We start from the raw sequence: 17,952 nt of genomic DNA on the forward strand, positions 1-17,952 counted from the left end.
TGGAAGTTACCTGCATTGAAAGTGTTAAAATTTAACAAACACCACATTGAGAAAAATAATTTTTAATAGGTTATTTACAACTTTATAAACAATATACAAAATAACACAAGTCTTTTAAGTCTGTTTTATACAGGAGGTGGAAAGAATGTTGCCGGGAAAGCTGCGGCCGCAGGGGGTGGAGGGTAAGTGGGAGGATATAGTTGAACAGGAGGTGCTGGAGGCGCAGGGGGATAAGGCGGAGGGTACTGGAACGCTGGGTCAATCGGCATCGGTGGAGGTGGTGGTTTAAGCACTTCAACAACTTTGGCCACTTCACCATTGGGATGTAACTTTATCTCTTGCTTCAATGGCACTTTTACTGCTGTAAAACGAAAACCAATTTTTTTTTTTTTTTTTTTTTTTTTTTTTAAAGCTTGGGTTTTTATCTTAGAATAATTTTACTTACAAGTAATCGTCGGTATCGGATGCATGGCTGCAATGCTATTCGGTGAATGTTCAACCGTTGGCTCTGCTGGAGCACTTCTGGCGGAATTCGGTGGCGAATCCGGCTGGTTCGACATCTGAGGCTGAGAGTATAGGTCAAGTACTTGGTGGCAGATATCTATAAAAAGTTGTCAAACACCTTCACGTCCATGAAGAAAGGGATGTCATAGATTTCAAAACATAATTTTCAACTAACTGACTGAACATCACTGATAAAAAGTGCATGACAAATTTTGACAACAGCAACGTTTCAAATTTTTACAAAATACCTTCGAGGAGATCCATGGTAACATCCTCGATAAACATGTCCCACCATCGCAAATGTTTTGGCTGGCGACCAGACCAATCAAGCGCTTCAAACTTGCTCAATTTGCCAGCAAGGTACATGAGCGCGACGGCTATTATCTCTGGCTCCCATTGTAGGCAAAGAGTTGTGCACAAACTTCAAAAATTAAAACCCAGTCATTAAAAGAAAGCAAAACTGGATTATTTCTTTCACATAATTTCTCTTCACCTGTCGTTTACAAAGGTCCATGCCATCTGAACCATTTTCTGGAGTTTAGTCTTATCACCTTTCAGGCATTTGGCGTATTTGAGCAAGAAATGGTAAGGATGCTCAACCTGGAGATCAAATTTGATAGTTTGCAATAAAATTCGTTCTAAAGTCATCACCTCCTCCTGTGAAAGAAAATTATTTGATTGTATGCCACTTGAAGACTAATACAATAACCTCACAGCAATCAAAACCATGATTTTTTATTTTATTTTATTTTTTTTTATTTATGGATAAATTTACTAAATTTTTAAGGTACATTGTAGCAATTGCTATTGGAAAAACTACAATGATTTACCTTCGGGTCGTCTCCAAATGTTGCAAATTTCTGGTCACTTAGAAAACTTTTAGCAGTCCTTATAATATCCCAGCATTTTTTTGGTGTTTCCTCGACTTTCCCAGCCAGGAAAAGACAACACGAGGCAGTAACCTACAATTCATCAATTGGTCAATAAATATTGTTTAATTTGATTTTTTGTCTTTCTATTTCGTTTCAGACAACTCCCAAGATTTACATTATCGAAGATTAATTATCAATAGCACTAGTTTATATTTGCTGTATGTATAAAAACAGTTTATTGTTGTAAAATTATGTAAAAAAATCGATTAATAACTTTTATTACAGTTTATTTTTACTTAATACAAGATATTTGATTAGTTGAACTGAATATGTCACTTTTAATTATTTTTTATTGGTATGTTGAACAACTGAACTCTAGATATAAAACTTATGAATTATGCGAACTGTTTAAAAAATATTTTTGAAATACTCTTAGGTTTGATAAGCTGTCCGACTCAAAATGTTGAAATGAAGCCCGTTCCAAATCACCAACACTTTGTCATGCCTTCAAATAAAACCATTGTCAATTAGTGGCATATAAGGCATAATTCTTCTAATACATCTTCAATTTATCGCACGGCAGGTAGGGAACCCTTGATGAAGATCAAGTTTGTGCGAGCTTCCATAGAAATGCCTGCCCATTTCTGAACTCACCCACACCACTGCCACCATAGCTTCTCCGGAGTGAAAATGGGGATATATCAATCTCCTGTCCTTCTACAAATCCTCTCTCGGCCATCAAGAGACCTCAAACAAAACCCTGACGCATCCAAAAACATGATTTAAGTCCAACCTTGTGATTGATTGATGCGGTTTCTTGCGAAACTAAACTGAGCTGTTCTGTGCCTTGTAAGTCCTGGACCAGTGGCAGTCCTTCTCACCATAATTCAGCTTCTGAAAGTCTTCGCCTTACCGTGCATAAAATGACATTGACATTTTAAGTTCTTGAAGTTGTTGCAACATCAGTAGAATGTTGAATACGAAGAATATTTAAAACAATAAAACGACCATCTCTAAGATGACACAATGGCGACCTGAGGCCGTCTTGAGTTACCTCCAGTGTGTCGGTACCACATATTTCTTTTACTGTCCAACAACGATATAACGATATGATTCTAGCTGAATCTCAAACAAATTTGAAACATACAAATGGGTCAATTTAAAAAAAACTCAAACCATTGGAACGTTAGAAAGAAGCTTTACAGAAAAACCAACAAAGAAGATTGACCATTCGAAGACTTATTTATAAAATCCAATTGTAAACACAAACTGGAGATGTTATTTATGTTTTATTTACTTCTAATCCTTTAAAGCGTACCAAACTAACAGATAATTAAAAATATTAAGGGTAGCCACTTTTTTGGCCTTTCAGTGTTTACCTCCAATGGGGTTGTTGTTTATACTATAACCTAATGTCAATTATTACTTCAGTAGTTCTCACAATTTTTGCCGTTTTGCCAGATTTTAAAATGAAAGAAGCGACTGGGCAAAACAAGCGAAGAATGATCGAGGACTTTTATTTCAATGGTAAAAAAAATACGATCTTCGGTTCTTTTGAAAAACTTACGTATCTCGGGAAGTTCCTGAACGAGTGGAACATGTAGAACCTGTGAAAGTAGACGACGCCGGTGGCGATCGTGTTGCAGCCGAGGTCCATTTTGGTGCCCGTGTCGATGATGAATCGTGCGCCTTCTCGTCTGTAGCGCAGTTCCGTCTCGTAGTCGATCCCGTCGGAGGCGGATGGCGTGTTCCGCAGTTCTTTCTTGTCGAAATACCAGCAGGGCATCGTCATCTTCACTGAGATCGGCGACAGCGTCGTCCTTCGTCGCCAGATCGTACTAGACACTCACAGCCTTAGACAGTTCGGGATAACAGTCGGGAGGTTCCATCACTAACAGACTAAAAGAAAAAGGCTGATGAGCGAGCACACTGCCCTCAGCATCACGAGAACTATTCAATCGCTGACATTTTACCTATGGGGTTGAAGAAAGTCGGTGTTGGTTGATCCGTAAAATATATTATTATTTTTAACAAAATGACTGGGATGGCTTTTAATTTGATTTTAATGTTGATTTGCATACTATTTAGAAGAATGCTTAAAGAAAAATAAAAATCAGTATTGTCGCATAGTTTTCTAGCAAATTCTGGAGTTCCTCAAGGATCGCCCTCAGGGCCTTTTCTGTTTCAAATCTATCTAAACGGTATCTCTGATTCTCTTCCAATCATTATGTCCTTACTTTTTTCAGATGATTTAAAAATATTCCTAAAAATTACTTCTGTTTCTGACTGCTTACAAATTCAACATGCCTTAGTAAAACTTCATTTGGTGTTCACTTAATAAAATTCTTTTAAATTCTGACAAATGTCCAGTTATGCTTTACGTAAAACAAAATATCCTATCAAATTTAACTACGCTATATTAGACTCGCTCCTAATTAGATGTGTAAATGTTACCTATCTTGCCATCATTATTGACAGACAGATAAACTGGCAGACACACATTCACAGCAACATATTGTTAATACTTATGTTACTTCGCATACTAAACTTTTCCATGATCCAGCTACCCTTAAAATGTTATACCATTCCACTGTAGGACATACAAGCGGTTCGAAAAATATTTTTACGCCCGGTACATTACAGAAAAATCGGAAAATCAGAGATAGACGATACTCATCGTTAATGTCGGATCTGAAATTAACGACTGTTCTGTACAGAAAGAAATTCTGTGATTGTATATCATTTTATAAATTATTACATTCCTTAACTGATTGCCCTTTACTGCTTAACCGAATTAACTTTCATGTTTCAAGTCAAATAACATTCTCCATCAACTGCAATAGAACTAATTATGGCAAATTGTTCAACTCGTTCGAAAATATAGATATATTTAATGTCAGTTTAAGCAAATTTTATTATTAAAAAATTAAATATTGTATCATTAATATAAGTAACACTAAATTTGATTATAATTAATAATAGATAATTATATAGTGTTAATGCATTTTCAAATTGTTTCTATTCATTCTAAACTGTTTGTTTTATTTTTTATTATTATAAATATTTCTAAATTTGTGTATTGTTATAACCTTAATACTTTTATTGTATACATTTGAGTAATTGAGAAATCGTAAATAAATAAATTTTGTTAGGAAGAATAATGGTACGTTGTTCCATTATTATTAGTTATGTTAAGTTCCGCTAGAGCGCACATAATTTTAAGCTAATTTAACGCAATGTAATAACGTAGTTGAATTAAGTTACATGTCATTGTTGATCTGATTAGAAGCGTTAACGTTTTATATTTGAGGTGAATAGTGGAAATTTACGGATGAAAAAAATAATTAATGGCTGAAGGCTAGGGAGGTGATTCGGCGGTTCGAGTCGGCAGTGGCAAGTCTGGAATCGGACCAGATGAGGAGCAGCAGTCGCCATCTTCACAGCCGCGAGTAAAGGTGGCTGTCGCACCCTCAAAATTCTTCGTTTCTAGGAGTAGATCCTGCCGAAGGAGCGGAAAGCGTTCGCCGCCCGGTTTGCAAAGCGCGAGTTTCTCCCGTGCTGTCCCGTTCGTCCCGGTGACTGTGATAGAGGCGAGAGGGAAGCCGGTCTGGCCGGAGGAGCATCTCCGCCCTCCTCATCTTCTCTGACACTTCGTACACGTTCCCCGGTTTAACTTCCCGACCGCGAGCGATGAGTGTGAAAATGGCCGGGCAGACTATGACGGATAGGCTGCTCGCGGCGCGGCACAGCATCGCAGGCCAAGGGCTCGCCAAGTCCGTCTGCAAGGCGACCACCGAAGAGCTCATCGGGCCCAAGAAGAAACATTTGGACTGTGAGTATGATTCTTTTTTTCTTGATTTTACCACAGACCGAGAAATCGAATTCGAAAAACATACGGCCGAAAGTTCAGATCGCGATAGGCGAGGTGCATGTGCAAGATCAAACAGGATCTGTCATGCACGATCTTACAGATATCTCGCGAACTGGAAGATCGTAACATCTCAAGACACTCATTACTTTCATAAACCACATTTAAAAATCACAATTTCGCCGCAATTATTATAAATTTTAATCAACTTACTTAACAAAAAAAAAATCCTGTAAAAGTTCATAAATAGACATGCTTAAATCAAACACACGAAAAGTAAAAAAAAAAAAATCATTTTCAATTTTTCAACAAATTTCTGTTGGGTTCTTCGAGTTTGTCGGGGTCGTTCTGCCCGGATGACGTCACGCCTTTCAAAGATCGATGCCCTACAAACCCTGCGTACTACCGACTTGTCCTCAGCATTTTCGCCACTTGAAGGCATTTTCCGATTTTCCACAGTTGAAAGGGGGAAAAAAAATCTCATCAGGTCCTAAAGACCGATTTTCTGACCATTTTAAAGAAACTGTAAAAGTTCGGTTCAAGCGTACTACTTGGGTACATGAAAGAATCCTGTCGGACATTTTATAGCTGTATTGAACAAAAACATGAAAGTTGAAACTAACAAAAAAAGTACGTCTTAAATTTTGTGAGCAAGTTCCTCAAACATGTTCAGACTAGGAGTTATGCTTTTAGTAAGAAATACGTATATATATGTTAACAAATTTTGAAAGAGGTATGGCCAAAACTTTGTAGCATGCAAGCAAATATAGAGAAAAATACATGAATGAATCATGTCGTACATTTTATAGCTGTATTGAACAACATGCAATTTGAACAAAAATAGTACATCTTAAATTTTACGTGCATCTCGTCAAGCATGTACGGAGTAGGAGTTCAGCTTTTAGTAAGAAATAAGTATGTACATGCTACTAAATTTTTAAAGAAGCTATTCATAAAAGTTAGTACATGTTATTAAAGAAGGATGATGAATCGACCGTCAGGATATCACTTGTGAGTTCGAGATCAGGGATGCGGTTATCAAAAATAGTGATACATGTTACTGAATTTTCAAAGAAGCTATTTGTCGTAATAAAAGTTTGTAGCATAAATACAAATTAGTCAGCTATTTGGGCACATGAATGAATCATGTTAAATTAAAAAAAAAAAAAAAAAAAAAGCAAGCTACAATTACATACAATTGAAACTAAATAAAAAGAAGAAGAAAAGTCACAAAAATTGATGTACAACATATCTGTAAAACAGTTTATATAGAGGAGTGGTGAATTTAGTAAGAGATACGAAATACATGTTACTAAATTTTCAAAGAAGCTATAGATAAAAGTTTGTAGCATGCATGTATTTGCATGTAAGTGTACCTAGTCAGGCTCATCGTCAGGCTGAAAAGGTGACTGCACGACTGCTTTTTTTTAATGTTCGAAATCTGGATTACTGCCAAAAACAGTTTGTGAATAGTATTATCATTTTCAACTGTTGAGTTGATGATAAGAACTATTTTTATGAATAAATCATTTCAGACCTTATCGATGTACTGAACAAACTTACATCTTTAAACTTAAAGTATATTTTAAACATTTCTGCACTGCTAGCTCCCTCAAAAACAGTTCATATAGAGAAAAGTGGGTAATGTTTTAAATAAAAAATAAATATATGAGTGTAACTGAATTTTAACGTTTAAAAATAACTTTCAGCAAATAAAATCGATTTGCAACATGCGTGTACCTAAACTTAAGCACATGAGCAGATCATATCATATATTTTGTTGCTGTATTGAACTCATACTTACAACTTAACATTTAAAACTTAAGACAAAAAAATGGCATTTTAAATTTCCAAAGTTGGTAATAGGCTGCAGGAGTGATGTTTTTGATAATAAAATGCGTTATATTGAATTTTAAAAATGATTTACAAATAACTGCACAAAAATTGGTTTGCAACCAAGTGTACAGTCTAATACTTGGGTAAAAGAATCAATTTTAAGAAAAATTTATTGCTTTATTGAACAAAATACAACTTAAAAATTTAAATTAAAAAAATTCATTTTAAACATTAACGTGAAGCCTGCCTCAAATAAGTTGAGATAGTGTGCACGAGTTGATTTTTAGTTAGAAAAATGTTAATGAATTTTAAAACAACATAGAAAAACACTGAAAATAAACGTAAACACTAGAATATTAATATAATTACAACGAAACGGTAAAAGTTAGATACCTACACATTTGTAGTCAAAACAGAAGTGGGTTTATTTTATTAGAAAATTTTTTTATGACTGTATTGAGAGAAAAATGGTATATTTTTAACATGAGTTGCCCTTTCAGGTGGCAAAAACTCTTTACGATTGTTTTAATTGCGCAATTTCGTAATGTTATTGATGGTTTTTGGTTACATCTCACGTACAAAAATTCCATTTGCAATTATTGATTTGGTCAATTTTTTAAGCTTTGATTTAGAGTGATTTCAGAAATGTAAAATTTTACAGACAAGCTGCGTAAACAAGAGTGTTTACAATGTTTAAAAAAAAAGGCTACATGATTTTAAAACTTGAGTCTTATAATCCTCCGTTTATAAAAGGATAATCGGATTAATTTCAATCGTTCAAAAAGAAAAGAGGGCTGGTTAGGGATGGGCATGAAAATTTTTTTTCAAGAAAATAAAATTGTAATAGAATCTTTAAAATACATTTAAATAATAGTAATAATTATTCTAATTACCTTCATAGTTCTTCAGCAAATCCTTTTAGCTTTCATTTAACAATTAATTATTTTTATGTTACTAATACTATTGAACTTCATAAACTTTGCCTTGTTATTTTTGTTAGAGTTCATTGCCGAAGACGTGCATGTCTTGGGGATAACGCGAGATTCCCCTTTTAACACGCTGACCATCAAATCCTCATTCTATTCTTAACGAGTCCTTAGCCAAACGATCATTGTCATGATCGTCCATCAACCTCTCGGACCAGAGATGGTCTCATTCCACACTAATTAGCTTCAGCTGTTCTTCAAATGCTAAAATGTCTTAAAACATTGAAGTTTTCCAGTGCCTTTTTTTCCGCATATCAAAAATTTATCTAGATGTTATAAAGTAGAGACAGTTAATTATGTTGGCGACAATTGCTGTTATTTTCCTATAAACCTATGCTTTTACTTGCCATAATCGGTATGGCCTACCTTGATTGTTTTAAAAATCTCATATTTATTCGAAATGGTTTAAAGGTTTCACAGAATTTAGGAGAAAAGCTCCGGTTATCAACCTGGTAAACCAAATTGGTGCTATCACTTAAGGGGGCGTTGATAATATGATACGATATATCTACTTTCTGGGTTTTAATTGTTTTCTGATTTGTCAAAAATCTTTCCTTTTATGAAGTTGTAATAATAGACGATTATTATAACTCCTTTCCACTGTCACATTGAACGAACTTGTCATCAACTTGTGTAAGGATTATAAAAAAAAGTACTTAGGAAAAGGAGCGAAAATCAGTCTTACGTTTGGTTATTTCCGCTTGGTAAGTTTGATCTATCCGTCTTCGCCGTTTTGGAAGTGATTTGAAACGGCATGATTGACAAAATAACCGATATGGCGAGAAGCCGTAACGCGACCGACAGACCAAAACCAGCCGAGACTAGGCGGACCAGGATGACCATAAACGACCACGGTTCATCAGCGCACAGACATCAAGATGAAATCACACAAGAATATAATTTCTTTTCCGTTTAATGACCGAAACCCTAGTAAGTTGAGGTTTAAGTTGCGACAATTATCGGAGAATAAAAGGTAGGCTTAACCAAGGCAGTGGTTTCCTTCATTTAACAGACATGGATATGAAACAGAAGATTGAAGTGGATGTATGTTGATAATCATTACTGTCAGTGTTTAGAGGACAAGTTCTAAAATATTTGTTAGTTTTCATTAATAGTTAATTATTAGTTTTCAGTCACAGATTGGTTTTTAACGCTAGTCCCCTTTATCATTAGGACCCAATACTCCGACAATTCAGCGAGAATAGGCGGACCAGGATATTTCAGGACTATGATAGGACTATAGATAGTTTTCGAACGATGCCCTACATCGACCGTCGGATATTATTTTTGTACGGCAAAGGATATTCGCTGGAAACCAATTGAAACTGTTCATTATCGTGGGTCACACCGATTTTTCATGCACCTTTCACGACCTCCCGTCACTCACGTCAGTGGTGTCTTTCCCCCTTACTTTTATCGGTGAAAACTGTTTTCTATAGGCATTCATTAAATTGGTTGATTATCCTTTATAAATTGAACCGGGCTTTTCTTTCAGCTTTTCAAGGAGAAATTGGTACCAGTAGAGTTCATTTTTCGTTCCTTATAAGATGAACGTCCATAATTCAAAATATTATTTTCAAAAATAGCTATTGTAGATTTTTCTATCTCAATAGACTAATTTCTTGATGATGACAGTACATGACTGACGGATGACACAGCGAGAATGGGCGGACCGGAGATGATCAGTATTGATCAAACAGCTTGCAAGTTTTACGACAGGCGTGTATTATGGACCTTGTTAGGCCAGTCTCAGCTTCTTACTTTCACCCCTTATTCTCCTTTTGCTCGAACCGGGTCGATTGCGCAAAACGAACAGGGCCAGGAAACCAGCAGACGGTTTGTATTGCTGCTTCGGACGACTTTACTCATTGAAAACATCCAGTTCTGCTTGTCAGAAGGATAATTGACGTTTTTTAGTATTAAGTGCTCCTTCTTTGTACAAATAATCGGTTATGTGCGATACAGTATTATAATTATATCATGTTGCAGGATTTTTATATAATATTTATCACATTTTAATACGACGTAACTTTTTTAAGAGTTCAGTAATATCATTTAAAGTTTATTTTGTAAAAATTTACCTACCTGCACACCAGGTAGGTGGTTACGCGGTTGAAATAGCAATTTTGTCCTTGAACTCGAATGTATCCAAGATAACTCCAATAGCCATGAACACCTTGAGGTTATTGAGGACTAGTGGAAAAAGTAGAGGATAAGAATGAATGAAGAAAAATGTATTTAGTGTACGCTTACATTGAGAAAACAGTCTTGCCCTCCACTGTGCATTAGCAACAAAGACATGCCTACCTCAGTTCAACTCATACCCTTAGAACTATAGCTAGACAGTAGTTTCCCCACCCAAGTCTTAAGAGACAACAACTTAACGTAAGACTTGGACAGAAGTGGTCAGGTCATACCTACTAACCTTACATGGAACTGGAGTTCTGCCAAGCCATCCAACATCCAGCGCATCCAGTCCTTCTAATCAGAACTCATCATACAAATCGTCAAAGCTCCTTACTACGTCACTAACCTCATTATCCCTATTCCATATTATCGAATATTCCTTTTGTCAACGAACTGGTGCGTTCCCGGTTCGAAAATTTTCACAAAACTCCTCGATCCATCTAACCCTTGAGCTCGAGTCTTCTTTACACATACTATAGCTATAATCGACGATGCCCTCGAGACCTCTTTCCCTTCACCACTCACACTGAGAGCCAGCATTGGCAGGTTTCTCTTGCATGTGTCCTTCGGGTGCAGCACTGCCATTAGCGATATAACCCTCTGCAAAAAAAACTTAATGTGATGGCATTGTAATATGTGCTGCAAATTAAAAAAAAAAAAAAGGAACTTCTATACTACAAAATGATTGAGAAATTATTTTCTTATTTACTATTAGCAGTGTTATTTATTTTTTTATGTATAGTTCTTAATATGGACATTACAAATGTTTTGGCTGATAATTAATTCAATTTGTTAAAAATTTACAGCTGTGATTGGAACGTTCGTAAGATCACGAATGTAGTCGATATGCCCAGGATCCAATTTAGCTTTAACGGTCAGGTTTATTATTGGAAAAAGCTGAAAGACCTAAAGAGTAATCGGATTATTGTACCTTGGTGAATCTCCGTGTCATTGATGTTTTCCCATTTGGATCAAAAGCTTAAAGCTAAAAGCTTGGCCATCCTAATGGCTTGTGACAAAAATCAAGAATTTACCTTCTCAACGCGAGAAAGTTTATATTTGAACGTGAACATTTATTTTCTTAAATTTCGTGTTCTGATGTCTAGGTTAGGAAACAGATTCAGGATAGAAAACGGTAGAACATCATGAAAGAAATTAAAATATTCGACAGTAAAAGTATTTCCTGGGTGACATTTGCATTTTTTTTCGTTCAGTTAATTAAGTTCTTTTCCGGTGTGTATTATATGGCTAATTACAATTGCATATCGGGTGAAATGCAATTTAAAAACAATAGCGATTGATTTTCTAAGTTTAAAAGTTGTCTACTCTAGCCGCTAACAAGTTTAATGTTTTTTTTCCATTATTTATTAACAAATTGTATTTCAGAATCAATGTTATAAAATAGTCTTGAGTACGGGTTCTAATTTTCAAATTTATATGTAATAACTTTTAACAGTGAAATTTTCCCAAGTCATTCCAAGATTACGGTATTTATTCGTTTGAAGCTGCATGGGCCGGTGTCATGTTATGGTTCAGCTACCCTTTTGTCTTCTACATTTGGGTTCATGCGCGTCCGTTGGGCTTTAATTGTAAGCAGAGTGTTTTTGTGACGGATGTTATAATCAGAAGCATCTGCTAATTCTGGTGTCGTGAAATATTGCTTGACGTGAACCTCTCATCTTGCAGAACAGTGGCCTCATTTAGACGAGCCGTGAATGAATCTTGCACCGTGCCGCTTTGACATCCAAAACGAAAAATAAATATTTTAGAATATAACGCGCACGCCTAAGAGGTCAATTATCAACTAAATTATTCTTGGCCTTTTAATAATATTATTGTTGCGTCGGTCCCGAACTGGAAAGCGTGCTGTTTGACGAAAGCCTGGCATGCCACATCTCGTGCGCTAAGTACTTTTATGTTTTGAGGTGATCTCTCATTAAACGCTCGTGAAAATCGTTCTTATCCCGTTTGCGTACACGAATATTCAGTAAATTATAGCATTAGTAATATGTTTAGTACATATTGTTGATATGTTTTATACTCGAAAACGTGCTTATGTTTTAGATTGCCGGTAGTCTCTTGTTGTTGATAATTTCAGTTGGTTATCTTTCCCAGCGCAACACGTTATTTGTTAAACAATTTACTTTTGATTTAGCACCTTGGTGTACTATGCATAATTACAAGGGGTTATTTTGGTCATACCATGTATATTTAGGTAGATCTATATCATTTGTAGGACTTTCATTTTATAATTTATTAGAGGGAAGGAAAACAACATCGCTAACCCTCAACTTAAAAATATTTTTTCTTAGCCGTTACGGATTTTTTCCTTGGCAGTCTTACCTTGGGCAAAAGCAACGAGGGGCATAAGCGTGGATGAAATCTGAAGAAAAGCTACACGTAGTTCGGAACAAATGTTTGTAGATGTAGATGTAATTTCAGGGTATAGTATACTGCGCCCTTTGTGCTCTGCCTAAAGCACATCGGTGAGTCCTATTTCATCAAGAAACTTGATTAATAGGCCCGGTTTCAGTGGTTGAAGCTCTTCTATGGTCACATTGTACATCCCAAAACACTTCCTCCTGCGGGCTAATGTAGCTCCGCAGTTTGTTAGTAAGTGTGTCAGTGTCTCTTCTGCTTCCTTGCAGAATCTACATGTGCCATCTTGGATTATTCCAATTTTCTTTAGATGTCCATTTAATCTACAGTGTCCTGTCAGGAATCCTGTTAGGATTCGCAGTCTATTCCTGCTTCCTTTGACACATTCTGTGATTTCTTTCTTGCCAAAATTGGTTAGAAGATTCTTGGATTGTCTATGTCCAATAAGTGAATTCCAAATTTCACTCATTTTCTTTTTGTCCTTCTGTCTGAAATATTCGTTAATAGTGTGGATTCCTATGCCACAGAAGGGTTCGGGTCCTATCAGCGGTGTGGCAGCCCCTTTCCTTGCAAGGGTGTCCGCTTTCTCGTTCTCTTCTACTCCCATGTGACCTGGGACCCAGCAGAGGCTGACTTTATTCTGCATACCTAATATATTTAGTTTAGTTTTGCAGTTCAGCAATTACCATCCTTGAACTAATGGTATTTGAGCTTAGTGCTTTGATGGCTGCTTGGCTATCTGACATGATAGCTATATTCTTGTTTTTGTATCCTCTATTTAGATTGAATTGGATACATCTTTCAATTGCGTGAATCTCAGCTTGGAAGATACTGGTGTGTTTTCCCATGGGTTCTGAGAATTTGGTTCCGGGTCCAAATAACTCCTGCCCCCGTACCTTCTTGTGTTCTAGATCCATCTGTGTACCAAAGGATGGTGCCATTTTTGAGGGAGTTATTTCCCTTTCTTTCCCATTCCTTTTTGGTGCCCAGATGTTTTCGGAATTTTTGGTTAAATTCAAACCTCCTGTTCATGTCATCTCTTGGAGCCATGAGTGATGGATGGTTTTTCCACAATTTGTTTCTGTCTCTCCATTTCAGTTTTATTCCTGTTGGAGGTTTCTCTCTAGTAAAGTTGATTATGGTTTTCTGTGCTGTCCTTTCTACCATGTGATGTAGGGGGATTAGTCCCAATATCTCTTTCATGCTAATTGTAGGACATGTTCTCATTGCTCCCGTTATGCAGATGCATCCAAGTGTCTGTATTTTTGTGAGTTCTTTCCTTTTTGGTTATTTGTTCCGCTTTATCAGCCCAGGCTATAGCTCCGTATGTAAGTAAAGGTCTTACTATTATGGTGTACATCCATAACAGGGTTTCTGGCCTACATCCCCAGTTTCTCCCTGCTATTCTTCTGCACACCATTAAAGCTCGTGTCGCCTTTGTGGTAATGGAGCTGATGTGTTTCTTGAATGTTAGTGTTTTATCCAGTGTGATGCCCAGATATTTGACTTCATTTTTGATTTCTATCACAGTGTGTTGAGTTTGATTTCTTTCATGTGATCTAGCTTCCTTTTCTGTGTAAGTAGTAGAAGAGTAGTAAAAGAAATGACAAAGAAACACGAGCTAAAAAAAAACCGATCTTACATAAACAAACACAAACAAATAAAGTAACTCAACATGCATTTTTTTAGTGTACATACTTCGTTCGGAAAAAAAATTAAGGAACAACACAAGGAACGTTAAAGAAGCACGAGTCATAGATGAGTGGACATACAATACAAACAAACAGAAACTAACAAAATATGCACTTTTTCAAAGTGGTCTTCGGCTTCACCTTAGCGGTGTCTTAGGGCATGATATCAGAAAGAATGCTATGCGGGCATAAACAAATAACATGCTTTTCCCCTTAGCGGTCTTATCTTATGATCTGGATAATCAGGAATAATAAACTAATAACTCAGGCAAAACAGGTAGATCTTGAAAAAATTAATAAACAAGGCAAAGTTATAGCAAGGCTATAATTAAACTGCCAGTTAATAAGGCAGTAGGCTACACAATTTGCAAAAAGTAAGGAAGCACGAACCTTAGATAAACTGATAAATAAGCACGTCCCAAGTGCACATTTAGAACAAAACAACACAGCATAACAACCTAGCTCAACATATTTACTAGCTTGTTGAAATTGTCAACAGAGTAAATGACCTGGATCTGCCTATGAACGGCAGACAATGACCACAAGAAAGATATCTGAATTTTTTGTCATAACGATTCAGTCAATTGGAAAAACAGTTAATAGTTTTTCTTTTTGATTAACTACAAAAAATTAAGCCGTGGTATAAAAAATATCTAGATGTATTTAATATCGTAAGGTATATATGGGATATCAAATCAACCAGAGATCTTTTTTGTTTTAAACTTTTGTTCCTCAGTTTTTAAGGGTCAACGTCGTGAAAACTTGTTGAAAAGAGATTAATTGTCACGCTCTACTGCAGCCTTTATTCAATGGGGAAACAATCTCCCAAGATCCGGACAAAAAAAAGAGGATTTAGATTACAGAAGTGGTTCGTATTGCTTTCGTGCAAGTCTGCAAATTGACACGTGACGCTATAAAAGTTTATTTCCAGGAAATTATCGATTCCCTGATTACCAATGGATGATTTTCCACTAAAGGTTTATTAAGATAGTTTCTATATCAATAGAAAAATGGATTAGCACGGTTTCCTTTTAATGTTATAAGGCACAATTAGAGTTGTCATAATGTAATAAACGTTTCATTTCAACTTCGTGGAAGATTTATGCAATTTCATGACTAATTTCATTCGAATAACGATAAAATGGATTAAGGAGTCCATCCTTCTTTTATATTTCTTTCACATTCAATCATTAGTTTAATTAATAATAATTTTTTAACTAAGTCGTTCAGATAAAAAAACAATTGTCACGAGCGGGATTCGAACACACAACCTGCTAAATTCGTTGTTGCTTTAAACATCCGATCCACTCGGACACAATTCCTCATCTTAATCTATAAACCTTTCGAATTTTCCTTCTTTTTGTCTTACTTTCACGTGTAATTAGGATTCATTTCTCGGCAACTTATGAAATGGGGAGCTTACTTTTTATCGAAGGTATTGGAGGTGTCGTAGGTTGTTCGTTCTAATCCCGCTCGTGATACTAGATTTTTCTTCTGAATAAGACCTTACATAAAAAGCATAATTAATTAAAATAATTTATACGGTCAATTTTGACTGCTAAATATGTATATGGATTATTATCATTTTTTAATAAAAACAGAAAATCATATGAACATTAAATTTTAGTTCCCGTTTAGGGATGGTTGGGGAACTAATCCAACCGTATGGAAATTTGCCTGAATTATCATGATCACGAAAGCCAACAAACCACTGCAGAACGTCTATCCTATCGTCCTCTAAGACTCCTCCCCTTGAAAAACCTCTCGTACAACGTCTTTATCCCATACTTAATCATCCCTGATCATCATTTTGGTTTCCGACATCAGACATTTTGGTTCGACAGTTCAACAATGCCCACCGCGTTGTAGACGTTATCCTCCTTTGAGTAAAAACAGTATTTCCCGGCTGTCTTTCTTGACGTTGCGCAAGCATTCGATCCGCATGCTGGGTTGCTGTGTAAATTGAAAGGCATCCTTCCTACTACCTACTACTTTATCCTAAAGTCCTACCTTGCCGACCGTTATTTCTGGGTAACATAAGGTTCTTTCCATTCACCCTTCCATCCTGTCTGTGCAGGAGTCCCCAAAGGTAGTGCGCTTGGCCTAATCCTACATAGTATATACTGCTGACACCTAATCACCCAAATACGTCCTTATTACATTTGCAGATGACACTGTAATCCTGTGTACTCACAATGATCCTGTCCTTGCCGTTCGTTCCCTACTGCCCCACCTTACCATCCTTGCCTTGTTTAAAAAGCGGAGAATAAAAACAACTGAAAGGAAATGCCAGTACATTAATTTCACATTACAGCGAGCATCCTTCCTCCTGAATATCTCAACCGGTATTCCTCTACCCACGACCAGCTGTGTACGCTACTTAGGACTATACAACAACAAACGCCTTACGTGGAATCCGCACACTAGGACGACAAGTACTCAATCAACTTTCTTTCAACGACTTTCTCGACTTGTAGACAGATGATCCAAACTATCCCTTAACACTAAAAGACTACTCTACAACGTAATACTAAGGGCGTCGGTGGCCGCAACGGTTTAGGCGTTTACACGGCGCTCATCACTGTAAGGTAAAGTCCCGGGTTCGAATCCAGCGGCCCTGCATTCGAGCCCGACATACTTACAAATGGGCTTTTTTTCAAAAACACTGGCATCCCGAGGGTTGATATAACAAGGACAAGGACTTGTATGGAAATATGGGGCTCAGCCAAAGTATCCAACGCCTATCGAATCCTTCCAGACCAAAACCCTCCGTTGTATTACAAATGCTCCTTTCTATGTGTCCAATCGTACCCTTCACCGTGATCTCAACATCCCTTATGTTTCCTATGCCATCAAATAAGATTCAACAAATTCCACTCCTCACTCATAGTTTTTCTAAAGCTTTATGACTTCAACGAGGGTTATGACCTATCAATGATTTTAATTTATTTGCTTAAGTTCCAAGTGATTATTTAATTGGTTCGCTACTAATAACAGAGGCGAACGTCAGATAATGTCAGGTCTGCTGAACGGGACGAAAACCTCATACTATCATTATTGATTTATCTTTTCAGAGTTCAAGGCCCAACCGCTCCTGTTTGACCGAGCACCTTCACCCATTTCTACTGTTACTATTCAAATCGTTAGTAAAATTTAAAAAATAAATGTATTTAAAAAATAATTGAAAAATCTTTATTTACATTAAATACATATCATAAACATTCCGAACTTGCAGGTGTTCATTTTTCTAAAAAATGTGATAACTTATGGTCGGCACTTTTCATCCAGAGGATTTTATTATCCGTATAAATTATAGTTTGGGTTGCCTTTTAAAAAAATTAAGGTGTGGCTGGATTTAATTAGTAATCTCCTAAGGAAAGCAATGAAAAAAAGGTACTTCCTCTTTTAATAATTAGCACTTAGAATGTGAATGAAGGTGTGGGAAATTTTTATGTAGCATTGAAGTCATGCCTTACATTTAGTTATTTCATATTTCGGGCAAAACACGCTGGCTTTTACTTGTAGAAAGTAAAGTATGTATGTGCACTTTCTGACATCTTGATCTTCCGTACAATTCGAGTTACTTGGCACAAGAACTGTACCAATCGATTACAATTTGATGGAGAATT

General features: G+C 36.3%; 2 protein-coding genes across 17 annotated transcripts in view; one reads left to right on the top strand and one right to left on the bottom strand.

Annotated features, from left to right (window-relative positions):
- Window positions 1-46: 46 nt before the first annotated feature.
- Window positions 47-3,268, bottom strand: LOC106662912 (cyclin-K). The gene is made up of 6 exons (XM_014387359.2): window positions 2,944-3,268; window positions 1,335-1,466; window positions 998-1,161; window positions 753-925; window positions 446-601; window positions 47-361 (listed from the first exon to the last, which is right to left on the bottom strand). Exons 1-6 carry the CDS (start codon window positions 3,166-3,168, stop codon window positions 126-128), a joined length of 1,086 nt encoding a protein of 361 aa, XP_014242845.1. The 5' UTR covers window positions 3,169-3,268; the 3' UTR covers window positions 47-125.
- A 1,488-nt stretch (window positions 3,269-4,756) lies between these two features.
- Window positions 4,757-17,952, top strand: part of LOC106662771 (phosphatidylinositol-binding clathrin assembly protein LAP) — a 73,957-nt gene continuing 60,761 nt past the window's right edge. For 6 of the 16 annotated variants that reach the window (XM_024225186.1, XM_024225190.1, XM_014387079.2 and 3 more), the window contains exon 1: window positions 4,759-5,208. In XM_024225186.1, coding sequence (XP_024080954.1) covers window positions 5,067-5,208 — 142 coding nt within the window. In that variant the 5' untranslated portion in view covers window positions 4,759-5,066. Of the gene's footprint in view, window positions 5,209-17,952 lie in introns of all 16 variants that reach the window. The other 10 variants (XR_002909899.1, XR_002909896.1, XM_024225174.1 and 7 more) reach the window with 3 other exon arrangements.

Source organism: Cimex lectularius, unplaced genomic scaffold (genome assembly GCF_000648675.2).
Source record: "Cimex lectularius strain Harlan isolate CLEC.00 unplaced genomic scaffold, Clec_2.1 scaffold45, whole genome shotgun sequence".
Classification (NCBI taxonomy): Eukaryota; Metazoa; Arthropoda; class Insecta; order Hemiptera; family Cimicidae; genus Cimex; species Cimex lectularius.

Excerpts from the sequence above, each read along its gene's own strand:
- LOC106662912 (XM_014387359.2), bottom strand. The coding sequence starts at position 3,168 with ATGACGATGCCCTGCTGGTATTTCGACAAGAAAGAACTGCGGAACACG. Across the intron at positions 1,467-2,943 it reads TCAGGAACTTCCCGAGATAC|GTTACTGCCTCGTGTTGTCT; the intron begins GTAAGTTTTTCA and ends GATGAATTGTAG. Across the intron at positions 602-752 it reads TACCATGGATCTCCTCGAAG|ATATCTGCCACCAAGTACTT; the intron begins GTATTTTGTAAA and ends AACTTTTTATAG.